The sequence below is a fragment of the Puma concolor genome, chromosome C1 (assembly GCF_028749965.1).
Source record: "Puma concolor isolate L17-30 chromosome C1, mPumCon1.1.hap2, whole genome shotgun sequence".
NCBI lineage: Eukaryota > Metazoa > Chordata > Mammalia > Carnivora > Felidae > Puma > Puma concolor.
In genome coordinates this window covers 162,480,684-162,508,161 of record NC_141674.1, presented here as the reverse complement: position 1 = coordinate 162,508,161, position 27,478 = coordinate 162,480,684, and the positions used below count along the sequence as shown (strand labels likewise).

General features: G+C 42.3%; 1 protein-coding gene across 11 annotated transcripts in view; it reads right to left on the bottom strand.

Moving 5' to 3' along the window:
- The window catches only part of RAPGEF4 (Rap guanine nucleotide exchange factor 4), a 290,032-nt gene that overhangs the window by 116,102 nt on the left and 146,452 nt on the right, over positions 1-27,478 (bottom strand). For 8 of the 11 annotated variants that reach the window (XM_086718909.1, XM_086718910.1, XM_086718917.1 and 5 more), the window contains 2 exons: positions 11,972-12,044; positions 7,384-7,403 (listed from right to left, as the gene is read on the bottom strand). In XM_086718909.1, coding sequence (XP_086575035.1) covers positions 7,384-7,403; positions 11,972-12,044 — 93 coding nt within the window. Of the gene's footprint in view, positions 1-7,383; positions 7,404-11,971; positions 12,045-26,715; positions 26,738-27,478 lie in introns of those variants that run through there. The other 3 variants (XM_086718911.1, XM_086718914.1, XM_025912272.2) reach the window with 2 other exon arrangements.

Genomic DNA, 27,478 nt, shown 5'->3' with positions numbered 1-27,478 from the left:
TCTTTCCCTTCCACCTGAGTAACATCTACTTTCCACCAAGAATGGACACAGGCATTTCTTCTTCTGTGAAGCCTGCTCTGAACCCCTCCCCCTCTCCCCAAGAACTGCACAGAATGTGTCTCCCATGAGTCTCCTGAAAGTACATATCGGGCGCCAGCACTGGCTAACCACTTGGAATAAATCATTTCATTAATCCTTCTGGAAGCCCCCTGGGGTAAGACACTGCTATTATTTCCACTGTAGATGGAAACAGAGAAGTAACTGACCTGTGCACCTTCACACGGTTAGTATGTGGCAGAGTTGTGACCGTAACTCAAGCCTGAAGAGCTCCTAAGCTCACGTCCTCATGCCACGCTCTCCCGACCACAGGTCCCATGACTTGTACTTATGTACTTATGTGTTCACACTGGCTCTAACTCCCTGAAGGAGGGGACCATGCTTTATTTATTTTCATAGCCCCACATGGGGCTTGGGATTGATCACTACATGCTTGTTAAAGATTTTCAAGAAAACAGATGGCACATTCTGTGGGTATTTCTGAGTCATTCTTTGAGGGAAAATAAAAAATAAAACTAAGTTGAAGTGAACAGAATTTAAACATTTATAAAAACTGGCAACTAGAATTATGAACAATGACATCATATTAGAAAAGGTAGTTTTACAATTTCATTTTCTGGAAATTCTAAAGAATGAAAATAGCTAAATATACGCATACATACATATGTATGTATTTATATATGTACGTATGTGTATATGTGCATCTATCAATCATCTATCTTCCACGTAATTTTACTTAAAGGTAAAGAGAATGACTACAGAATATTTTAATATCTATTTGACACAGAATTGTTATTAGAAAAGGATCCAAATCCTAAATGACATGTAATCACTATATTAATTTACCCAATCTGAGAACACTACAGACTTTTCTCTCCTAAACATAAGACATATTTAGCAAATAATTTGGTTTCAATTTCTCAAAACAAGAACAATAAAAATTCAGATACATCAAACAAAAATGATACCATCTAATTTATTCTCACCATCAATTGAGATAACGTGCTAGCAGCCCAAAGTTACTGGTGATGAACATAATTGCCTGTAGCACAGGATAAAATATTTCTGGAGACAGCAATATACTCTCCCGTGACTTTGAAATCAGCAGTATAGTATATTACTATCAACATGACATTGTGTTCCTTGCCCCTGCTGCTAATGGAACTGATTCTCGGCACCACGGCCAATATGGGCCTCATCTCAAGGCCATGCCATTTTTTAACGTGAGAGCAGGGAAGACGCTGTTGGCTTCAGAGACTGGGGAATCTCATTTCTTGTATTATCACTATTTTAAACAGTTAAACACTTGGATGTTCTCTGTGATATCTTGCCCAAGTCAAATTCTGATTACACAAAAGCCTGAGGGGATGTACTCCAAGCAGGGTGAAATGTGGTAAAGCTCAGTGGCAACCCTAGGAAACCACAAGCATCGCAGCAACATTAAAAAGTTCTATTCCATTAAAGAAATCTAAGCACCGTAGAGAAACCAAAATGAGAGCACCGAAATATCCAGCAAGTTCATAATATTATAAAAATAACTCTAAACTACATGAATGAACCACCACCCCAATGCACCCCAATAAGTGCCCTTTCATCCAGGAAACTCACGGTAAGCCGGTCTTGTGAACATTGCTGAGAACATTCAGAGGTCACAAACCCATAGCTTAACTGGCAAGAGGGGGATCAGGTTTTTAGAGTGTTACCCACATTTACCGTTCACTATCTGGATAAAGGGCAATTATACATCATCTTAAAAATTCAATCAATATACCTCTGCAGGAGCTAGAGACAGAGAAGGCACCGTCAGCTTTTATAACAGGGCAGAGGACCAGATGGGACAAAAGCAGGAAGAGATTCAGCGAGGGCATTCTGCCCCATAAAATGCATAACTCACAAACACAAACACAAACATTTCTTCAGAGACCGAGAGCTGATGCTGTCCTTGGCACCTTGGACATTAAGTCACTGGTGTTTTTGCAGGAGGCGGGGCAAAGTAAGTGTTGGCTCCCTGAGCTATGTGTTCCAATAGGCCAGCTAGAGAAATAATATTTACGCTCAACGGGAGGGACGGAGCCAGCAACACTGTCACATCTAATCTTCACTTGAGTGATAAGCGGTTTGTCCTTTCAAATCAAAATGAACAGGCTTAGGGTTTTCTGTCCTTTGCGTGTGGTTGGTGTGCCCTCCTTTGCAGAGCCTCGCGCCTTTGGCCAGTTAACGGATGTGTCATTGCATGGCGGTGACAGCACTAGCTAGCCATCCTCACCCCAGAACAGAGAGAACTGGCTGCTGGCAGTAAACCTGTGAACTCTGGCCAAGATGTCTTGATAAGCTCTGGACGTGTATCAGTCACGTTTTAAAGCAGGACTTTAAAAATGGTTTCACAGAAAATGTTGGTTTGAATTCAGCAGGTGTTCTAAAGCTGGAGTTGAAAGGTTTTACAGGGTTTTTAGGGGGTTATCTAAGTTGTTGTTGTTGTTTTTATATTTTAAGTTTGTATGAGGATACACAGTTTCCCTTTTCTTCATCTGGCCCAGAATCATAGCCCATCTATAATGGTAAAATAAGATGCTGTTATTTAATAAGTGGGAAATATTTTGGTTTTCTTTAACCTTAAAAAAGAGCAGCAATAAATGTTATTATAGTCCCCCAAAATGCCTGAAATTCCTATCCTTTTGACCCTAATAGCTATTTTCTTCTTATTGTTGTCACCTTAATGAGAATTTTCAAGCTGTGTAAATTATATCTTCCCTATTTGCCACTTAAAACCTATGTCTTTATAATAGATGCCCAAAATGATTCTTTATATAAATGACCCATGATTTTTTAAAGTTTCACAAACTCCTGATTTCAGTCATCTTCTTAAAATAAGACCTACCAAATAGTTTTACAAGACCCCCAAGCTTGCTCGTTACTAATTGGTAGCGTCCAGTTCTTCTAGTGCTGAGGAAACCATTGAGCTCTAAATTGATTCATGGTTTTTTTTTAATATTTTATTTAAATTCCAGTTAGCATACAGTGTAATATTAGTTTCAGGCGTACACTATAGTGATTCAACACTTCCATACAACCCCTAGTGGTCATCACAGCAAGTGCGCCCCTTAATCCCCATCACCTATTTCACCCATCCCCCTACCCACCTCCCCTCTGCTAACTGTCAATTTGCTCACTATAGTTAAGAGTCTGTATCTTGGTTTCTGTCTCTCTGTCTCTCGTTTTACCCCTTTGTTGTTTGTTTTGTTTCTTAAAGTACACATATGAGTGAAATTGTATGGTATTTGTCTTTTTCTGACAGACATATTTCGCTTAGCATTATACTCTTAGATTCATCTATATTGCAAATGGCAAGATTCCATTTAATGGCTGAGTAATATTCCAGTGTGTATATATATAACACCACATCTTCTTTTTGCATTCATCAGTCGATGGGCACTTGGGCTGTTTCCATAAGTGACTGAATTATTGAACTGATTAGTGTTTTATATTGGGAAAGTACTCTTCCATATTTAGTAGGAACCTCACTAATCACACTGTCAACACTGTAACTGCCTTAAAAAAAATGGGACCTCAGATGATCCTTTTGGAAACTAGATGTTTATAAATAAGGAAATGGGATTACTTTGTGATATCTTCCTGAGTCTATTTTCTGGCTCCTTCTACTTTGAGGAAGAAAAGGATAAACTTCTAAAATTACAAAACTCCATAGCAATCGCCTGTCAAAAGGATGGCGCACAATAAGGAACAAAATCTACATAAGTAGCAGAAAATTTTAGACAAGTACATTCCTCCAAAGGGCAACTGTAACTTTCAACTATAAAGCTTTCTTGTAAAGCTTTCTTGTAGTTTTAGCTTCTGTGTTAAACATGGTCATTCAACAGGGCACATACAGAAGACGGAAAAATTACAACTTAAACAGATCAAAGAGAATTTATTTATAAAACCAACAGCCCCAAACAATCATAACCCTATCAAAATAGTCTACTTTATTGGCCAAAGGGTCATTTTTCTTTTTCTTTTTAATCTTTTTTAAATGTTTATTTATTTTTGAGAGAGAGACAGAGCATGAGCAGGAGGGGGCAGAGAGAAAGAGGGAGACACAGAATCTAAAGCAGGCTCCAGGCTCTGAGCTGTCAACACACAGCAGGACACAGGGCCTGAACTCATGAACCACGAGATCATGACCTGAGCTGAAGTCAGACACTTAATCAACTGAGCCACCCAGGTGCCCCTCATTTTTCTAATATTTTATTAATTATTTTATAGGTTCCAGTACCCTGTGTCATCTAAAGTTAAATGATGTCCCTATCAATTACAGTAAGCAGTAAACAAAATAATCCAGCAAGTTAACTGCCAGCCCATTTGTTTCTATGAAAGTGCAATTGATGAAAAGAAAGTTCTTTTTTTTTTTTTTTTTAAATTTTTTTTAACATTTATTTATTTTTGAGACAGAGAGAGACAGAGCATGAACAGGGGGAGGGCCAGAGAGAGAGGGAGACACAGAATCTGAAGCAGGCTCCAGGCTCTGAGCTGTCAGCACAGAGCCTGATGCGGGGCTCGAACTCACGGACCGTGAGATCGTGACCTGAGCAAAGTCGGACGCTCAACCGACTGAGCCACCCAGGCGCCCCAAGAAAGTTCTTTTTATGCAAGGTGAGACTGTGTCTGGAAATAAAATAGACCTGAGAGGCAGCTAAAACACCACTTACTGACGCCTAAGTATTTGGTTAAAGTTAAACATGATGATTAATGAAATCAAGAGTAGGAACTGAAAAGGAGACTATATTCTCTCCACAAAGAAGCTGCTGGACACCGAAACAATAATAGTCTAAGTGCTTTTATTTCGGTCCACAGGCATGTTATTGCTATTTAGAAACATAAAGGGAATATAAGATCACCCCACGTGTAGTTAACAGAGGTAAAGGATAAAAGAAATCATCATAACACAACTTGTCTCTTATAAAGGAAAAATTTCAATTAACACCACTTTAAGGCTCTTAAGCTTCTTTTCATCTTTCTAGAGCTTTGACTCTATTCATGAATGTCTTTCATCTCATTTGCCTTACTTTGACTGATGGCATTGAAGAGCTTTCTTAAAAGCATATGGTGACATTACATCCACTCAATTTGCTGATGGAGAAAAAGGGTGCTTTTCTGTTTGTTAGAGAATTTGACATAGAATGAATTACCCACGTAAATACAAATAAACATCCACTACAACTGATATTGGGGAGACAGCCTAGCCCCTAAATCTTCAAGGGCAATATACTGGGAACAATTCAATGTATCCGACTTCCTATAAACTTCAAATTCCTATTTTGTCACGAAGTGAGCTACATGATGACAGCTGGTACGCCTCTGCTTAGAACATTGTGCCTGTTGTCCCACTGCAGGGAGGTCCAACCTAAAGGTCACGAGGGGCCTAAGAGAGACAGAGCTTCCTTTTGAAGCTTAGAACATCTTAGACCTCCTATGGCTTGGCCATTCTGTCTCTGGCCTCCACATCACTGATGGTTCCTTGATGAGGAAGCACCAGACTCTTTCATCTTCTTTACTTGGCTAGTGATCTGTGTATTACTTGTTTTGGAGTGCTTTGGGACATCCGTATCCAAAATTGTGGCAGGATGAGTTTGTTAGTTTAGACTCTAAAGGCTCGTGCTTTGGCTTTCCATGAACCTGATTATCTAGAGCTTTGCTCAACCTACAAAGATACATATGTTATATATAATATATATATATTTGAATATATGTATATATTTTAATAGCAAAAGATCAACAGAAAGACTCATTGCAGAAGGAATTTTAAGGAGAACCATAAAAGGCAAAAGAACAGTTACTTCATATAGAATAGGATATTTTTCAGTGGAGAAAGATCTTGAGAAAATGATACAAGTATCGAGAAAATAATAATTACAGTAATAGTCTTAACATTTACTGAGCTCTATTGGACTCGTCTCTATGCTCTCCACAGATTATCCCATTCAATATTCATAATGGCCTTTAAGGTGGTCACAACTAACATCCACATTTAAGGATGAGGTGAAGAGGGGTGCCAGGTCGGCTCAGTCAGGTAAGTGCCCAACTCTTGATTTTGGCTTAGGTTGTGATCTCATGGTTTGTGAGTTTGAGCCCTGCGTTGGGCTCTGCGCTGACAGCATGGAGCCTCCTTGGGATGTTCTCTCTCCCTCTCTTTCTGCCCCTCTCCCACTCTCTCTCTGTCTTAAGATAAATAATAAACTTAAAAAAATAAATAAAGATGAAGCAAAGATGTTTAGAGAAGTCAAGTAGCTTGTGTAAGGCCCACAGTTAGGAACTGAAATTCTCTGCTGAACCACACCAAGTGAAATTTTGGTGTGACATTTTAAGTGACATTGCTGGGTCTGGAACCCAAATCTGTGGTGGTACAACAGTGGGCCAGAATTCCCAACCAGCCCTTGAAACTAACATTATGAAAAGAAGACCTAAGGAAAGCTAGAGTAAGATCTCAGAAAAGGGATACAAATAATTTGAATTGAATTAAGATGATATCTTTGTCCACAGACACAGGATCAAAAGCAGGGAAAGGAAAGGAAAAGGTTCTGTAATGATTCTGTAATGTTGCCACTTGGGTAGAGCAATCAAGGAACACAATGATACATCTAAGAGAGCCACCAAGCATGGCTTCAAGTTAATCACTACACACTTCCATCATTAACCCTTCCATGTTGCTGAATAAATTTAGATTCTAGTTAATATATAATTAATATTATTATTATTTACATGCAAAGCCAATGCCATTGCACCACTACCATCCTTGAAATGTGCACCTGGTACTGGTTCTTGAAGAGATTGTCCTAAACTTATTCTCTTACCTGTCTATCTTAAACAATTAGAGCATTTACTTATTTGCAGCTTCCGAAGAGAAGGGTTGGAATTCGTGTACTTGAATACGATTAAAAAAATCAACTGACACTGAATTTCATATTTTGTATTACTACTAAGGAAAAACAACTAATTTTCTGTATGTTGTTCGAGTAATGATTTGGTCTACTGCCATGGATACATCGTGGGAAAAGGAAAAACACTCAGCAATTGTACTGTTTGCCCCTAGAATAACCTTTCTTCAGACTAGTTAATATCAAGGACATGTGATGACCATGTCAGAGCAATCGACCTTCTCCTCCCTCATATCTCAAAGTGACTCACCCAAGATGCCAGAGTAAGATTAGAAAAATATTTATTGCTCTGTTGAATGTGGATGGAAGAGTTCTCTTTGTTGGTAGGGTTACTATAATTATTTTTTTACCTTATGATAGTGTTTAGAAGCTAGGCAGAGAGGGTGCTACTCACGTTCTCCTTGTCAGGAATCCCTAGAAGAAAGAGAGAGAAAGAGAGAGAGAAAGAGAGAGAGCATGAATTGTAAGACGAATCTGTAAAATGGAACTGAAATTCTTTGCTGAATCAAACCAAGTAAAATTTTGGTGGTTCCAATTTGTGTTTCCATCAAAACTTACATCGTGCTGCTTAGAAAAACAGCAGCACCCACCAAACTCTGTAACATACATAAATCAATGAATCAGGAGCGGGGCTGTGTGCCAAACAACAAAATCTCATAAAAATCACAGGTAAAAATCCATCTCTGATTCATTTATACTATACAAACAACTAATTCCTCTGTGTTAGGTACCAGAACACTCAGAATCTGGGACAGACATGTCAACTCTCAAGGTTGCACATACTGTATTTTTACTTTTCAAACTAACTCACAATGCTCCAAGGATTTCAACCTAGCTTCAAGTCCTACATAAAAACTACAGAACACAACTTCCATTTGGGGCAAAGCAAATTCCTGCTGCCTCCAAGTCAGGTCTGAGCATGGCAGTGTCTGTTTCCAGGGGTAACCCAGTTTTCTCAGTGAAAAAGTTAATCATCCATCCATTTACACATTTGTTCATTCATTTACAAGCATTTCATGAGCCACAGGCAGGCCCTGGTCCTTTGCACTTCCTTTGGGGCTGTTAACACTGGCTCATATGATAAGGGTAGCCAGACTGGAAGGTCCACAGCCCCAGCAGAGCTTAATGCTTCCAAGTGGCTTTATACTGGGAGATGGAACCACAGGTGGTTTGTATGTGTGGCTTGCCCCTGGGCCAGTCTGAGGTGGTCTGCGATGTAAAAATACAGTACATCCAAATTCTGAGTAAACAGCACATTCTATGTTTAATAAAGGAGTGCACAGGGTTTACACAATTGGCTTTAAAAGAACTGAGTGCCCACTTTAATAGGCAGCAGCAGGAGCGCCTGGGTGGCTCAGTCAGTTGAGCACCTGACTCTTGCTTTCAGCTCAGGTCATGATCCCAGAGTCATGGGATCGAGCCCCATATTGGGCTTCGCAGAGACCATGGAGCCTGCTTAGGATTCTCTCCCTCCCTCTCTCCCTCTCTCCCTCTTTCTCTCTCTCCCTCTCTCTCCCTGCTCTGTCCCTCTCCCCTGCTCGCACATGTACTCTCTCTCTAAAAATTAAAAAAATTTAATAGGTAGCAGTAAAGTACACAGAATGGGTAAGGGTGGAAGAGACATTCTGGAAACGCTCCCTAACTAAACTTTGAGCCCCCAAACTGAGATAGTACCAGGACATCAAAGCCCAGGCAGGAGCAGGGGGACAGAGAGAGTATTAAGGGGCATGTTTGCCATCAGTTCCCAAGTCTGTCAGAATGAGTAAGGGTGGCCTAATGTCAGCACTTTGAAACTTTGAATCCCAGCCATCCATTCATTATTCCATCCATGTGTTCAACAACCCTTTGAAAAGACTGGAGTTGATTGTATGAGGAGATACAGGGGTATTACAGAAACTTCCTTTCTAGGAGTTTCAATAAGATACACAGTTGCACAAATCACCCTATCTGAGTGACTAGAAATTAGGGTATCTGTAGAGAAATAATACTGAAAAGATGATTTGGGGCCATGCAGAAACTTGAAAGTTGGGCTAAGACATGAGGAATCTTGGAATTTGACCTTCTGCGGCAAGCGGTGGGCAATCATTAAAATGTTTCAAGGGGCTCCTGGGTGGCTCAGTCGGTGAAGCATCCGACTTCAGCTCAGGTCATGATCTCACGGTTTGTGGGTCTGAGGCCCACGTCGGGCTCTGCGCTAACAGCTCAGAGCCTGGAGCCTGCTTTGGATTCTGTGTCTCCCTCTCTCCCTCTCTGCTCCTCCCCAACTATGCTCTTTCTCTCTCAAACATTAAAAAAGTGTTTTGAACAGAGGAAAAAGGAGGGAAGGGTCTGGTCAAACTGAAAAGACACTCACAACATAAAAATCAGATGCAAGAGCGTGGTCCTTGAAGTCCAATTTGAGCAAAGAACTATAAAGACATTCAGTGGGAAAAATCTGAATATGAACTCAGCAGATGATGTTATTAAGGAAAGTCATACCAGTTATTAGGTGTGATAATGGTGTTGTAGTTGTGCATGGAAAAGTCTTTATTTTCAAAAATACCTGCCAAAGAATTTGGGGTGAAATGTGTGTATGTGATTAGAAGGAAATAAGGCAAATATTAATATTAAAATATTAAAGTGTATATAGCAATTAATAAACCCATATTTAAGTATTAAAATATTAAAGTGATGAAGATATGGATATTAACTACATCATTCCAAATGTTTGAAATTTTTCACAAGAAAAAGTAAATTTAAAAAGTTCTGTGGAAGTCAGGTGTAAGTCAGGTGTAGGGTAGACCAAGGGCGAGATACTGAACTTGAGAGTCAGTTGAGTCGTTCTTGCCCTCAGATCAAAAATGATGAGGCCCTTGGCCAGGTGGCTGCAGAGGGAACAGAAAGGAAAAAACATGAACCCTGCAAAGGAAGGAGCAAAGGACAGGATGGGTGATTAACCTCAGTGCATACAGGTGACAGAAGGGAGGACTCCAAAATGGTTGAGGTTCAGAGCCTGGGATGGGAGGAGAACAGGGCAGATGGGAATGGAAATGTGGCTTTCAGGACAAGGGATGGGTTTTGTGGGAATCGCGATGTGTTCTGTTACTGACACTGTGACATTAAGAGGCCAGCAGAACATCCAGGTGGAAAGGGAACCAGCAGTCGTTTGGAAAGCTAGGCCACCACAGAAACAATCAAGCAGAGATATTGGCTCGGGAAGTCTGTATCCACTGTAAGAAATGATGGTCATGGGGAAAGTATAGAGAACAAAAGAGAAAAACAGTCAAGGGTGGACTCTTGGGTGGGACCCAAACTTCTAGCTGAGAGGAAGAAGTACCTGTGAAAGAGACAAGATGCTAAGTGGCCAGCACGATACCAGAAAACCAGGATGATGTGGTGGAGCCTGGGGACCGAGGGAGAATGGAATCTGAACAGGGAAAGTCTTACTCAAAGTCAGAGCGATGGGGAATGTTAATGATGGAGTCTGGTGTTGGCTGGTCGCTGGAGATTTTAGATGGTTTGAGTCCAGAGGTGTGTGGCAGAAGCCAGAATCTAGGGGCTGAAGAGTGACTGTGGGTGAGGAAACAATAGCTCACATCACTTGGGTGCTTACTCTATGCCTGGCACCCGCTAAACACCTGATGTGTTTTGCTTCCTTTAATCCTCCCAGCAATCTTGTGAGGAAACTGAGGCACAGAGAGGTTAAGTGCCTTGCCTGAGGTCACACAGATAGGAGACAGCACAGCTAGGATTTCAACTGGAGGACTCCTCATGAGCCAGTCATCCTTACCTCAGCCAGGAAAGAAAAATCAAGCACAGGGAGGAAAGGAAAGGAAAGAGAGACCTTGTCTTCCTGCTCGCTCCCCACCCCAAGGACAAAAGAGAAACAGAGACAGGGCAGAGGCTACACAGGAACTATGACATGGAGGGCTACGAGTGTGAGGAAGTTCCCTTACGATCTTGGTCAAGCGGGGAGGGGGATCACCTGAGAGTGACAAGACTGGCAGTCAGTGGGGACTGGAGGAGCAACAGAGAGGATTTGAAGGGTGACTATCGCTCAGAAGACCCTGGTGTGGGGGGCGCCTGGGCCGCTCAGTCGGTCAAGTGTCCGGCTTTTGATCCCAGCTCAGGTCTTGATTTCAGGGTCTTAAGTTCAAGCCCCCCGTTGGGCTCTGCACTGGGTGTGTGAAGCCTACTTCAACAATAACAACAACAACAACAACAACAACAACAACAACAACAACAACAAAGAAGACTGCGGCGTGTTGGCTCTGCCTGGTTCATTTCGCTGTCTAGCTGTTGAAGTACCACAGCTCCAAAAACCTCAGCCCTGGCCACCTTGCCACCCGTACAGGTTCAAGGGCTGTTCGAATAAGGGGACTCGGCAACGAGCAACTCCCAGAGCCAGTAACAAGCGCTCAAGACGTGCTCCCGATACACGGGAACAGACAGACTCAGGACTTCTTTGAGTCTAGTGGACACTCATGAGAAGAAAGTACCACAGAGAAAAACTTCCTGTTTTTTGTGATCAGCCAGAGACTGGTCGCATCAAAGGCCTGGAATTTAAAGAGGCCGTGATTTACAAAGAATAAATAATGACTCACGCTGCTTCTCTCCTTGACCAAGAGCATCAAAACAAAAAGAGGTGGGGCTCTCAGGTGTCTAGATGTGGCTGAGACAAACACAATTCATAAATCCCGTTTTACAAAGAGCACAGAAACACTAGAATTCACCAGAAAATGAAGAGATTTTGGGAAAGCGTTTGAAGTATGAAGTTCCATCTGGTACCAAAGCACACCTCCTTCTAGCAGGTCAGACCACAAAATAATACTATATTAACAGTTTTTAAAAATGACTCAAGTGTAGGCTGGCAAGTCTGTTTAGCCACACAAGAGTCTGATGACTTACTCTGTCACGCTGGTGTAGGACATATTTTTTGTCACATAAAAACGCGTAATGCACAACGGACTTTTAGAGGCAAAATGTTCACATTTTTCACTTACTGTCATTGTTAGAGCCCGTTTCCATAACACCATAAGGAGGAGCCAGCAGTCCTGCCATGTACTGTCGATATTTCTGAAAGACAAAATTGTCAACTCAATGCACAGATATTGACTCACGTGGGGCATTCATTTATTTACACAATAAAAAGCAGAAATGTTGGGTGTCAGGAAGCATCTGACTCGAGTATTTACAGAGCCATGAAACGTGCTGTCTGGGATCCGTGGTCTAAAATAAAGATGCTGTGTTATAAGAGGTCTTCCTGGATGAGACAGAAAGTGCCCCCTGCCCCCGCCCAGGCAGGGGTGCCATCCCAGCCAGTTCATTTAAGTGCTCGTTACTGACTAACCCAACTACATGGGCTTCTACCCTCCCTCCACCTCTTGCCCTGCTTCTCACTCCAGCAAACACATGCTTGGGTTTTTGTGGAAGGCACAGACACTTGGTTTTCATAGAGGCAGATACAAATAATTGTGCTGCCTTCTTAATAGGTGAATGGTACTGAATCAGCTTTCTTTCAAAGTAAAAAGAAACGCATCTCTGGAAAACGTCAGTTTTGAAAGAAGCTGATTCGTTTCCATTTACCTGCTTCTTTTACTCTGTACACCTGCCCGTTACGTGACCCCTACAGAACTTTCGGTATGTTGTCAAATAGATGGTTTGACTTCATTTAGGACTATTTGGATTCCTCTGAATTGAATCCCCTGGCTTTTGGGCCAGGCATGCCTTAAAACCTGGGGCTCAGTGACATCGATGAGCCCCCAGAGTCTGTGCTGTTTTGAAGGAATAAGGCTTGGTGAGCAGAAAGCCTTTTAGACCATCCACTGAGAGAGGGATGACGTTTACAAAGAATGGAAAATAGACATTAGACATCCTGTCTTCTCAGGTAATAAATACAGCCTCCTCCCCTCTCAGAATGAAAGCCAGGCAATTTTATTTATTGCATGGTGTCATGTATATTTATGGTTTATAATTATGATGACACATAAGTGTTAAATGGTATCAAAAGAATCAACACTCTATAATGTGTTTGTGGGTTACACAGACGTCAGCAGAAAAGCCTTCATCTGTAGCAATGGGCAGCTGGCGACATGCAGTGTTTGAGCAACCATCTGGCCCATTTGGTAGATGTGAATGGTGTTTGTAATGTAACATTGATGATTTCTCAAAAGAGCCTTCTTCTAGTCAAGATGTGACTAGCTTTTTTTCTTTTTTTTAATCCTTTTTTCTTCTCACTCTGAAGCAACTATACTAACACCTGCATGCAAACATTAAAAATCACGATTTTCCCTGCCTCTGAGTTAACTAATCACTCAAACATACCCACAGGACTAATCTATCACCCTGAATTCCTGACATTTCCTTTGATAGCTTCTCAGTTCTGATTCTCTTCTTTCTTATGACACCATCCACTCTTCTTCCTCCTGAGAGAGCACTGATTAAACACATTTCTGGGCATGATATTATGCTGGACTCTGAACAAAACAGGCTCACAGAGAGCAGATGGGGACTGGTATATGTTCTGAGAAGGTTTTGTGACCCCCCCACCCACAGCCTTTTGAGTTCTTCTTATTGTTAGCAACTCCTTACCAGGCTCTTAAAAGAAATAATCCATGTTAAGTTAAAGGAGCAATCTGCTTTGCTTATAAATTTTGTTTCGGATGCAGCGGATGTTCTTTGTCTCAGGCACCTCTATGCCCGTTCCCATGAGCTCCACGGAAGCACCCCCTGACCCCTAAGTGAACAGGCCTTTGCCTTCTTTCAGCTCCATAGCACTTGGTCTGTTGCTTGTTCGTTCATGGAGCACATCATTATGGCTGTTGCTCCTGGTAACAGAAAATAGAGCAACCCTCTGGAGAGCAGAAGGTGGGCTAATTTTCAGGACATGCATGCATTAAACACCTACTATGTGCAGACAATGTCCCAGGCACTGGGCTTCCTGCAGAAAATAAGCAGATGGGCCCTTTGCACTTATGAAGTGTCTATCTCCTGCAACATAGAGCACCATGGCTTACGCCTAATATGAACTAAACACTTATCTGTCGAATTTTAGAAATTTTATGGAGAATTTCAAACATATATAAAAACAGAATAACACATACCTAACATCTAGCCTCAATAATTATTAACTCATGACCAATGTTGTTTCCTCTACACTCCTATCCACCCGCCCTTTCCAGAATTATTTTGAAGCAAATCCCAGATATCCTATCATTTGATCCATAAATATTTCAGATACATCAAACAAAACTACAATGTCACTATCACAACTAAGAAATGTAACATTTCCATAATATCCGTTTGATGTTCAAATTTATGTTTCATAAATGTCATTGCTGAATTGAATTTATAAAGTACTTTAATAAGACAACATCAGTCTTAGCAGAACAACTTTTGGCATAGTGGAGATTGCAAAAACAGGGTTGAAATATTAATACCTACACATAAGAAGCCAGCCTTTCAAAATTGATGGGACACTTTTTAGAAAACATCTGCATAATCAGGGAAATTGATTTCTTGTGTAGCACAGTGCAGAGCACTCTATACCAATCAGGATAAAAACAGCTCACGGAAATAAAACCTGTGTCAGAAAATTGGGACTCCTAAATGATTTACATATAATCTGCATACAGCTTGGTCTTCGGGCAGCATGTCATCTTCCAAGCACCACTTAAAAAACAGTCTACAAAAGAACCTGTCGTCTGAAAAGATGCTGAACCTCATTCACGACAGAAAGGCACATTAAAACTACAGAGTGCCATGTCCTTTTTTACTTGTCAGACTTGGCAAAGCTTCAAAAAATTTACTAACGTACAATTGGTGATCTCAGACATTGCTTACGGGAATGTAAAATGATGCAACCTCAGAGGAAGGCAGTTTGGAAGCATCCATCACATTTAAAAATCTGTATTTCCTTTGAGGAAAGACCCTCCCTTAGAGGGCAGAAATAGGACCTCCTGAAATACCTGAATACATAGGCAGACAGGCATATCTGTTGGTAATAGCAGACAAAATAACAGCCTCAAACAGAAAATAACTAAGATGTCCACAAGTAGATGGCACCTGGGCTACTTCCTGATAAGTAAAGATGGGTTATTTCCTGATGAATAGATGATGTTGGAATATTATGCAGCCATGAATGAAGCAGCACTACCTGCTGATATAGAATAGTCTCCAGGGGTGCACGGGGGGCTCAGTCGGTTAAGCGTCTGACTTCAGCTCAGGTCATGATTTCAGAGTTCGTGAGTTCGGGCCCCGCGTCGGGCTCTGCGCCGACAGCTCGGAGCCTGGATCCTGCTTTGGATTCTGTGTCTCCCTCTCTTGCTGCCCTTCCCTTGCTCACGCTCTGTCTCTCTCCCTCTCAAAAAATAAACATTAAAAAAAAAAAATGGTCTCCACAGCACTGTACGCTATCATTTTGTGAGGATAATACATGTGCATATGTGAATATTTATAAGGATTTGTAAATACATAGCCTATCTCTGGACACATACACAAGAAAGTAGTATGAACGACTGCCTCTGGGAAAGAGATCCTAGTGGCTGAAGGTCACATGGGAGAGGGACTTAGTTTTCCCTGTTCATCACCCACTGTGGCTGTCTGCCTGGGGCCAGACTGGCGGCGCTGGCTTGCAGTGGCATACAGAAAGGGATAACGACGGCAGTGGAATGAGCAGACAGCCCTTCTCTCTTAAACATGTGGAGTTGGGAATAATTCGCTTTGACTATAAAATCTTTCAGAGTGGGGAAATGGAGGATTCCCCAGGGTGCGGAAATGGGCTACCTTTTATCGCACTTATTGGTGCTCAAGTGATGAATTGAAAAACGAGAGATGAATGGATTAGTAAACCTAGATTGTGGGGTGGTTGGTCTCTTCACAGACGTTTGAAGCCATGCCACGCTTTCTGAGTAACAGACTGAAACTGAAGGGAATTCACCAAGACTCCCATATGAAAGTCAGCACAAGGTCAGCTTTAACCTGAGTCAGCAGCCTTCCAGAGGTGACCCAGCACCTCTGGAACATGGTGTCTATGGTGTTTACTCAACGTCACTCCCACATGCCTCCCACACCCTGGCTGCTGGGGGTGTGCAGTGGCCCAGTTCAGTCCCTTGACAATGTCCTCCTGGGGCCCCGGTTGACCTCTCCCTGCAAAACTTTTCCCTGGACCCCAACACATTCTAACACATCAATAATTGATTTTATTTTATTTTTTTAGGCTTCCACCATCACTCAATCATTTTAAAATCACCACATGCACCTGGGAAAGAGCTATACCTTTAACTGCCACAGACACAGATCCTCACTGTGTAAGGGCCCTAGCTGGAGGATTGTTCAACAGGTCCCACTCCCTAGCCCTGCATGAACTCTGAGGGCAGTTAGGAAATCAGTTATTCACATGACAAGAGAACCACAAGGGTCTTCCAGGGTCTTAGAAGAATTCGGTAGGACTCGTTCTTAGGATCTGCTCCTGGCTTTGTCACTAGTCATCTGGGTCAATCTGACAAGTCTTCTGAGCTCTCTGACTTCAATATCGTCCATAAAGTGGGTGCTCTAAATTAGATCAAGGGTTCCTTGGGAAGAACTCTGGTGGGTTGGAGGACCCTCAGGCAAGGGTACCATGCAAACAAAACCTCAGCCCCTATGGCAACTAGAGTGCCTTCCCTTGTAACTGTTTTATAAATTAGAGTTTGAAAAGCAATTTCATCTGAAAGATGACTTTCGCTTCTAAAAAATAAAAGTTTACAAATCACAAGACTAATCCCTGAACTTCCAGCCAGAGATGTCACTCAAAGATCTCTATAAAGAATCAACAAAGACCAATTTAGGATTTGTCTACGAGGTATTAAGGATTCTACCCTCTGTTAGGAAGACTCCTATGGTTGAGAATTGGCCGAGTGACAGGTTGCTCTGTACCTGAAAGGTTTATCAACAAAATTGGTACTGAGAATTTAACAGAGATGCACCACAGTGCATTGTGGGCCATCTCAAAAGGTGTACAGAGCCCTGGAATGGAACACAGCAGGGCAAAAGGGGGTGCGAGAGGGGTTAACAGAAGCTCTTCCTGGAGCTTACATTTTATTCTATGTCAAGTAGTTTAAAGGATTACCTTTATACTTTTATATTATGGAGTAGAAAGCTAAATTTGCATAAATTTTAAAGATTAAAGCATGAGACTTCAAAGAAATTTTGAGCTTGCTGCTGGCTACTTCTAGCTACAAAGGGTCTAGACCCCAGGCAGTATGTATTGATTTCCTCTGCATTTGGAGAACTTCAGTGGAAAAAACCAAGAACCTCTGATGTTATGTAAAGCACGCAGACATCGGAATCGTACAAGAACCAGGTCTTAATTCTGATCCTACCACATGCTACCTGTGTGAACTTGAGGAAGTTGGTTACTTCAGTTGCCTGGGTGAGGAGTCTCATCTTTCAGGACCATTGGGAGGATATGAAATAAAATCTATAAAAGTGCCCAGCGCATATTAGGCACTTAATATACTTGCTGCTGCTGATAACAGCAACAACAACAACAACAACAACAACAATGCAACCAAGGATTAATCAAGATAATCACACTATATTTGATATGCTTCCCAAGCAGATACCATTCAGCTTTAGCAAAGAACATTCTCTTCATGACAATTTCACATTCCTGAGGATGTGGATATACATAATGTAAAGACCTATAATACATCTATTGACTGGTCTGTTAAATAGGACTGTGGAGAAATAGGAATTTAAATAATAGACTTTCTTAAATAATTTTATAGTATACTGCCTATTTTTATACCCACATGGTAAAACTGTCCAAGAAGAAAGAAAGGGCACAAGACAGTAAGCCCAAAAATAATTTCACAAAAATAAGTAAAGCCTTTTAGCCATCAGAACTGTTTTATAGTCAAAGGGTATTTTTTATTTTTGTGTGTTTTATTTTTTTATATAATTTATTGTCAAATTGGTTTCCATACAACACCCAGTGCTCATCCCAACAGGTGCCCTCCTCAATGCCCATCACCCATTTTCCCCTCTCCCCCACCCCCATCAACCCTCAGTTTGTTCTCAGTATATTTTTAAAAAATTAATCTGTAACTTACAACTGGCCAGTTTATGAAGTCACATCAGTGTCTGTGGCTGAGAACAGAGGGAAGAGGGAAGGCAGTGTGAGGGGTATGGCATCCTGGGGCTTGTGAGGTCAGATGCCTGTCTCTAAATCCAGGTGGAGATGTGCTAAAGGCTACATGAATATGTATTTTTAAAATTTTTTATTTGAAAGAGAGAGAAAGCACGAGGCGGGAAGAGGGGCAGAGGGAGACAGAGAGAATCCCAAGCAGGCTCCACGCTCAGCGTGGAGCCCAACGTGGGGCTAGATCCCACAACACTGGGATCAGGACCTAAGCTGAAATCAAGAGTCAGATGCTCAACCAACTGAGCCACCCAGGCGCACCAAGCTACACTAATAATTTGAAGAAGACACAAAAGATGACAGTCTCAGGTTAAACTCTGGTTTGTCTCTCAGCCAACTCATGGCCCCCTCACTGAAGAAAGCTGACTGGAAAGCAGGTAGAACCACCCGGTGGAAGGGGGTCAGGGGGTAAACCCAGCTCTGCTCTGTACGCCTTGAGTCCCAGGCCGGTGCTGCTCCCATCCAGAGCTAGGGCAACTTTTTTTTCTAGTTTGCACAAAGGCTCTGTATGAGCCAGCTGTAGTACAGGAGCCAGAATACAAAAGTGGAGTGGCATCTGCTGGGGGAGGAGGCATAACAGAGCCATGTCTCAGTTTACAAAGCAGGACTAACAGAGAATAAAGAAAGGCTGGCAGCTTGAACCCTAGCTGGACCCATTGTGACATGAGAAAATGGGGTCCTAGTGGAGTATGATTCCCAACCCTGGAGGTGAAGGTCTTCCTGACACACTGTGAGGCCTTGTCTGAGGGTCTGCAAGCTGCTGCCTGCTGCCACGACCTACCCAGGCTGCTAGCAGGAGCCCCCACGGCGGGGCCAGGGCGGTACAGGACTGTCACTACACTCCTGCCTGGCCAGAAGCAGCTAGGCCGAGATGCTGGGCACATCCTTTCCCAGCAACAGTCCCTCTGTCCCCCCACCCCTCTGCCTAGGGGATCATCAGGTTGCAGGGAGAGCACAAGTAGCATCCTTAGGCTGGGATATCAGTGCTAGAAAAGCATTAAAAACAGGAAGTCATAAGGATGACTGATAGGCATTGCTGTGAACACCCGGGGGAGGGGGATGTGTTCTGAACAGGAAAGCACTAATACGAGCTCATGGTAGAGGTGTGTGTGGAGGGGGCCAGGATTGGGGCAGAATAGAAGAGGGCCACTCTGGGGGTCTGAGGCTATATATCCTGTCATAACATCCCACTCATTACATCTGCACTGGGTTCTGCCAACCTAGTAAAGTCGAGTTTGTAAAATGTAATGACAAACAAATTACCTGTACTTTCTCTGAAAGCATTAGGAGTATTTGGGAAAGGAGCTTACAATAGGGATCTAACGTTTAGGCCCCCTGTTTTCGGTTTCTTGGTAAGAATTTTTCATGACTTCTGTATTGTGTGCAATATGTGATGTGAAACTGGCCATGGCACATTGCTCTAAAATCTCAGAGAGCTAGAGAATTCTCAAACATAGGAAGAACAGGAAAGAAGGGGAAAAGCAAAGCAGTTGTAAACGGAAAACTTCAAGCAGAATTTTTCTGTTTACCCTTTTAAAGCTGTTATTGCTTCTCCCACAGCAGATCACTGGCTGGACTGAGTTTACCTCTTATGCCAAGTTATTTTGTTTCCCTGTTTCTCGATTTCTATAGCATTCGCATAATAGGACTCAAAGAACTTCCATCACCATGTCTTCAGTGATATTTAATTATACCCTTTGGTCCTAAGATAGACACTTCTAAAAAAATTTTTTTTTTTTTTTAACATTTTTATTTATTTTTGGGACAGAGAGAGACAGAGCATGAACGGGGGAGGGGCAGAGAGAGAGGGAGACACAGAATCGGAAACAGGCTCCAGGCTCTGAGCCGTCAGCCCAGAGCCCGACGCGGGGCTCGAACTCACGGACCGCGAGATCGTGACCTGGCTGAAGTCGGACGCTTAACCGACTGCGCCACCCAGGCGCCCCTAAGATAGACACTTCTAAATGGAAGCAAAATTCTGCTTGCCAACTCCTGGCCATTTTTAATTCACAACTAACCTGCCAAGAGCAGTAGTTTGGAGTGTGATAATCACAATGATAGTCCTAATAGAGAAAATTTCCAACCCTGAGTCATTTAGAGTGCTAGGCTAAAGCCCAAGCAAGATGACCCTGCAGGCAAGCAAATAAAGTCTCACTCAAAACGCACCTGTTTGGGGGCACCTGGGTGGCTCAGTCGGTTGAGCGTCCGACTTCAGCCCAGGTCATGATCTCACGGTCTGTGGGTTCGAGCCCCGCGTTGGGCTCTCTGATTCTGTGCTTTCCAATTCTGTGTCTCCCTCTCTCTCTGCCCCTCCCCCACTCATGCTCTATCTCTCTCTCTCTCTCTCTGTCAAAAATAAATAAACATTAAAAAAAATTTAAAAAAAAACGCACCTATTTGAAATTCTCTCTCCCACTGGCGGATGGTAGAGGGTGGGGCAAATTCAGATTACAGAGTCAGGACACAGACACAGAATCTGAGGCTGAAGAGGTTTGGGGGTAAGGGGCAGGGGGCATGGAGAACAACAGCCTTCCAGGTAGAGGGGGAACAGGTGTGATATTAAGAGACCAGGCCAGGTGGGACAGAGAGTCAGGACAGGGGGCTGGGGAGAGGGGAAGGCCGTGAGGCTGAGCAGTGCAGGGACTGAACAGGTAAGGCCTTTCAGGTCACAGTGAGGATTCTGAACAGCACCCTCATACAACACAGAGTAGTTTAAGTAGAGAAATGACAAGAACAGATAGGTGTCTCTAAAAGATCATTTTGGCTGCTGCCTGGAGAATGTTTTTCATGGGAAAACAAGGAAGGCATTGGGCCCTTAAGGGAGAGACAGACCTGAAAGTGAACTTGGAGGAGAGGCAAGAGAAGGAGATGTGAAGTAGGGGGTAAAGGTACTTCATTCCTAGGGGTGAGGTAATCTCCAACTACCTACGGTCAATGACCTTAAAGGCTCAGATTTCTTGTTCAAGCACATTCAACACATCTATACTTTGTTTTTTCCAAATATTTTTTTTAAATTTTTAAAAAATGTTTATTTATATTTGAGAGAGAGAGAGGGAGTGCACAAGCAGGGGAGGGGCAGAAAGAGAGACAGAGACAGAATATGAAGCAGGCTCCAGGCTCTGAGCTGTCAGCACAGAGCCCAACGCGGGGCTCAAACCCATGAGCTGTGGTTCATGACCTGAGCCGAAGCTGGACGCTTAACCGACTGAGCCACCCAGGCGTCTCTCCAAATCTTTTTTTTAATGTTTATTTATGAGAGAGAGACAGAGTGAGAGCAGGGGAGGGGCAGAGAGAGAGGGAGACACAGAATCCGAAGCAGGCTCTAGGTTCTGGGCTGTCAGCACAGAACCTGATGTGGGACTCGAACCCATGAACCATGAGATCATGACCTAAGCCGAAGCCAGATGCTTAACCAACTGAGTCACTCAGGTGTCTCAACACATCTATACTTTTAATATGACTAAAAAGTTTGGGGATTTCTGGGGGCTCACTGGAATGATTACAATTTAAGTTAGTGCATGCTCTGCATATTTGAGTAATTAAATTAGCCGTGAGTTTCTCTTAGGGAAACACAAATTGAAAGCAAGACACACACACAGTAGGTCAGTGCTACTTAAATGAATCATAAAATACTCTGCTGTGGAGCTATTATTGCATAGTCCATTCTCATAGCTCTCTTTTCACTAAGGCTGTACCTACTCCATCTAATGTATAAGTGTGACTATGCATGTTGAAAAAATAGCCTCTGCCTCCTTGTTTATAGAAAAAACAGTTGGTTGACATTTTATTTAAGCATATGACTCTTTAAGGGTGGTGGATATTAATATAGTTACTCTGAATTAGAACAATCAAGCCCAGCACTTATGAAACTAACAAGACTATCAGTAATACATATATCATGGAAACATGCAAATTCCAAGAAAGTGCTTAAATGTTGATCATACAGCATTAGGATGCACTGATCATTTAAAAACCTAAAATAAAGGATCATTTCACAGTAACAGCCTATGACTGTCATCCCATTAGAGCAAACTACCAACATTTTACTTTTGCTTTCTGGGTCTACAATATACCACACATAGGGGAGTAGACAGAGCAAGAGGGAGATAGTAATTCAATGGGTGCTGTGGTCTGGATGTATCCCCCCGCCACCCAAATTCCCAAGTTGAAATCCTAACACCTATCATGATGGTGGGGGGACTTTGTGGGGGTTCTTAAGTCATAAGGGTGGAGCCTCACAAATGGGGTCAATGTTCTTCTGAGGCCCCACAGACTCCCCCATCCCTGCTGCCATTGGAGGTCACAATGAGAAGTGCCATGTGGCACTCTGACCTCAGACTTCCAGCTTCCAGAACTGTGAGAAATAAATTTCTGTTGTTTACAAGCCACACCGGTTTTGTAATAGCAGCCCAAATGGACTAAGAAGAGGAGGCAGGAAGACTTTCTGCCCCAACTAGATATCTGAACTTCCCACATTAGAGACGTTTAAGTTTCTGGCTTCAACTCTCAAAATCTGAAACCACTGGAGCCTAGGAACTAAGAATTTCTTTGGTTCTATTCTGAGCAAGTTTTTCTAGAAGCATCCATACATAACTCACCTATCCTATCTCCTCAACTTCAGTCCTACCCTATAACCTCTAGTGGGCGTTTAGTACCAGCTTTTGCCATATGCAGGCACATTGATCACTAGAAGGGAAACTATACAAGGACAGTGACTTTTATCTGTTTTGTACTCTGATGGAACTCAATAGCCTGGAGTCGGGTACTTCTCAGCTTCAACCACTCTCGACTTTTGGAGACTGTCTACATTGATTCAGACCCAACTCCTGCAGCATTTCTGCCCATGCACATTGTTTGCGCTTACTTTCTTCATCCCCCTTCATTATCATCATTTCTATTATTTCTGCTTCAAGCTGCCATAAACAACCTTACAGCATCCTTATCAATCCAAATCCAATATATCCCTACTGAACACATCTGGGAATCACGGTCATATAGGTGTGTGGTTGTGGAAGCTTCTAATCATCATGCAATATTATATGCCTTGAATCCTTTGAGTGGTTCCTGGTTTCTATCAATTCTCTACTTTAGATAATCTGAACTCTGTTTCTCCTACAGAGTGTGAACTCGGGGGCCTCACCCAGGCCCCACACTTTCTATAGTCCCCTCTCTATCCTCACCTAACAGACGAGGCCCCACATCTCCTAGTAGGAATACTAGGAGGTGTCAATAATGGAGGCAGTGCTTTAGCCATTCTGGAAAATAGGGTGAAAGAGAACAGTATAATGCCATATGTCTGAGGGGGTATGGGAGTGGGCAGGGCTGAAAGAGGTGGGGGGACACAAGCTTTAAGATTCAGGCAAATGTGGGGCTTTGTCCCAGTTCTGCAAACCTCCGCTGATGCTAACAGACTTGTGAGAGCTGACACAAGCCAGCCCCCGCCTCCCCTCCAGTCTCAGCTCCCACACTCTTCCCCAGCCATACTGGCTCCTTTCAGATGCTCTAGCACACTGAGCTTTCCCCTCAGGCCTCCTATATCTCCTGCTTCCCGCCATTGACCCTGCCAACATCCGCTCACCTGTGCTGACCCATGGTCTCTTCAGAATGGCCTTCCCTGAGCCCCCAGTTTATGTTAGTCTCTTGTGACCCCTCTCCTGGCATCATGTCTTTGCCATCATGTCTTTTACCGGTGTGCCCAAGTAATGTGAGGTTATGTACTGTATGTGTGCTGGCTTAATGCCATTCTCCTCTGTTCCACTACAGACCAGGAGGGCAGGGACCACATCTATGTTCTCTCTCATTGCATACTTAGTACTGAGCACAGGGCCTGCGACATAGCAGGCTTTCAGCGAATATTTGTTGAGTGAATGAATTACTGACAGAATTTCTTAACCGCTCTGAGGTTCGGTTCCTCAATAATAAACCAGACATATTACCATATACCCCTCACGGTTGATGGAAGGACTGAATGAGACAACCCGTGTGAAGCTCTGACAGCCCGGGCAAACAACAAATATTGGTTCCTATTCCCTCTACATCGTGATTTTTTTCTCACACTGATTCTGCTTAAGGGGTGCATTTCCATTGAAAAAAACTAAGGCTTGGAGGAAAAAACTGTCTAATGCGTGGAGATCTACAAAAACAAATCTAATGACTGGAAGATATGATGAAAGAAGCCACTTAGAATTGTATGACGTATGTGGTCAAATATCTCTGTGATGTTTGTTTGCTCTTTATGAATCAGCTTCTTGCTTTCAGAGAAGGGACAGTGGGAGCATGTTGATGCTGATAAAAACAAAACCTAAACTTAACTCATCAAAATCTATGATACTGATCAATTTTGTAAGTTAAAAGGAAGTACAGGGGGACAGAGTGACCCGTCTGCTCCACCAGAATTAGTGCCAAAACACACTCATTAGTGAAAATGTAGTTTTAAGAGACCCATGCATAAATCTTGCTGGAAAAACTGGCAGCTAGATATAAATAGCTGGAGGTAGAAAATGATTCATTTTACATATCCAACATTTTTTTCCGTAATTCCGCCTATTGTCGCTACTTGCTAAGGCCTACCATTTTTTAATAAGTTTGCCTTTTGGCTTTGTTCTAACTACTCTTCTCTCTCTCTTTTTCCCTTCCTGTCTCTCCTTACATCCTACCTCCCTCCCTTTATACAAATTCACAAAAATAAATTTTACTTCTATAAAATAAGTAAGAACACATGATAAAAAACTGAACTACAAGGTGTACAAAATGAAAAAAATAATCCTCTCCCTTCCTGACCCTCCACCTTACCTACTAATGACTTACCCAGTCCCACTGTCAAGCTAATCACTGCTGACACTCACTTCTTCTGTAACGTCCAGAGTGTTTCCACACACACCAATATCTATCAATACATGTATCTATCTATCTTCTTATCAATTGGTTTGATAAACAAATGAGATCATATGGTACGTGATGTTTTATCCTTTTTCTTTCTCTCTTTCTCTATTAATGTATTTTGGGTGGCTTTTGCTATCAGAACACATTTCCCCATTGCTTTTTTGTTAGACACCTCATTTTTTTTTTTTTTTTTTTTTTTTTTTTTTTTTTTTTTTTTTGCCCACTTCTCCATTTAACCCAACTGGGGGAAATCTGGAAAATATACTGAATCAAAATATCTTCCCTGAATGTAAAGCAAAAAGATAAAGATCATATATAAGGGTGTTATCAAGTGGAGATCTCAGCTATATTCATGAAAATGAGAGAGCACTGTAAAAATTTAATTCCAAGCAAACAAATATGCAAGCATATCACTCAGAAAATTTCTTTGATCTCTCCGATGGCTTTATCTAATTGGTGTCATTATGTTGTAACTCCACTGAGTGCCAACTATGTATCTGTAACCTTGGCAAAGGCTTCCCATACAGCTGAAGAAAAAAATGTGTGTGTTCTCTCCCCTAACGCTGTCAGAAGAAAAAAGAAATTTAATTTCAGTCTCTGTCAGCTTAAGAAGAATAGAACAGAAACTGTAAAATATTAAGATGGTGTTTGAGTATTACTGTTAAAAGGAAACAGATCTACAGCTTTTGATAACCGTGTTGTGGTTATAGAAGAAATTGTTCTTGTTCTAAAGAAACATGCCCTGAAATATTTAGTATTTAGGGGTAAAGGAGTACAACTTCTCAACTTACAAATGATTCAAAAAAAAAAAAAAAAAGAGAGAGGGAGAAAGAGAGAGCATGCCAAAACAAGAGGCAGAAGTGCAGTCGAGTCTAGGAGAGTTCTTCATATTACCCTTCCAACTTTTCTGGGTATACTTTAAGTTACATCAAAATTATAAGTTACCAAAAAATGAAAAGGAGTTGGGAGTTGAAACTTGAAAGGATTACTCTCTTTTTTTAGTGTTTATTTACTTTTGGTGGGGGAAGGGGCAGAGAGAGACAGAAACACAGAATCCCAAGCAGGCTCCAGGCTCTGAGCTGTCAGCACAGAGGCTGACACGGGGTTTGAAGTCACGAACCGCGAGATCATGACCTGAGCTGAAGTCAGATGCTTAACTGACTGAGCCACCCAGCTGCCCCAAAAGGATTACTCTTAATGCATTTATCCTGTCAACATCTGCCTTCCCCAACTCACAGGCTCTGCCTGCATTTCCTAGGTCCAACAACCTCTGCTTCTGCAGCTAGTCCTTATCAGAGCGGAAACTCTGTCCCCACTGGCTGGGAAGGGCCAGCGCTGCCCCTGGGTGTCATGTGTCCACGTACCTGGCATGTGGGGAGAGGGGTGCAAGAGGGTGGAAGGACAGCACCCCAGAGCTACAAAGCCACAGCCTTCCCCTAATCCCACCTCACATGGCCCCCATACCTGGGCTTTGGCCTTTACTCCTCAATGAGTATATGTTTGTTTGTTTGTATTTTGCTGGCCCTCAATGCAGTCCACAGCCTGCCTTGCCCTTGTCTGCCTGTCTTCCCTAAGGGCTACCTCTTGTCCTTTCCACTGTTAATTCTGGCCTGAAATACTGCCTGCTGTGACAAATATTTTTCACTCTCACTGTTGGCAAAACTTTCCCCAGGCCCCACTCACCAGACCAGAGGATCCCTTGGGTCTCAATGCCATCCTCTATCAAACTGGAATTTTCTAAGCCCTTTTAGTAGTCATTCTGATTCTTGGCCACTTCCCTTAAAGCTTTTGTAACCAGGTTTTCTGGGAAGTGCATTCTGGCTTCCATGAGGACCAAGGACACTGGATGTCCCATCTCCAATGTTAACAGAGCTGAACAGTCTAACTGCTCCATTCAGGTTAACCTTTGATCACACACCAAAACAGATTTTTCTGCAATCTAGAAACTGAACTTCAAATGTCAATTCTGCAGTCAGAATATGCCTACATTGGACTTTCCTATAAATGATCTCTATGGTGCTAGAAGGAAAGAAACAACCTTTCTATCAGTCAACACAAAAATCTAAATAAGATGATACAAGTGTACAATGATTATGAAAACCCAAACCATAAAACACAAATGTGTGCTTTCCAATATTTGTAACACACAGAGATAGTCTTGATTTTATTGCAGGTTTAAATAAAATTCCTGATGTTTTAAAAATAATATTACCTTTTCCTCCAAATCAATACATCTATAGCTTAAGTATCACATTTATTGAATATAGTGATTAAACTTTGTTTAAACTTTGTGTTTAAACTTTGGGGGGAAATTATAGCATATTGCATCAGAGAGGTAGAACAATGTTGAGAAGAGAAAACTTGAGGGAGTAGAGGAGTACCTTATTAAAAATTTTTTTAGCAGCCTCACAGGGGAAGGAAATATTGCCAACTGCTTTCCTGGACG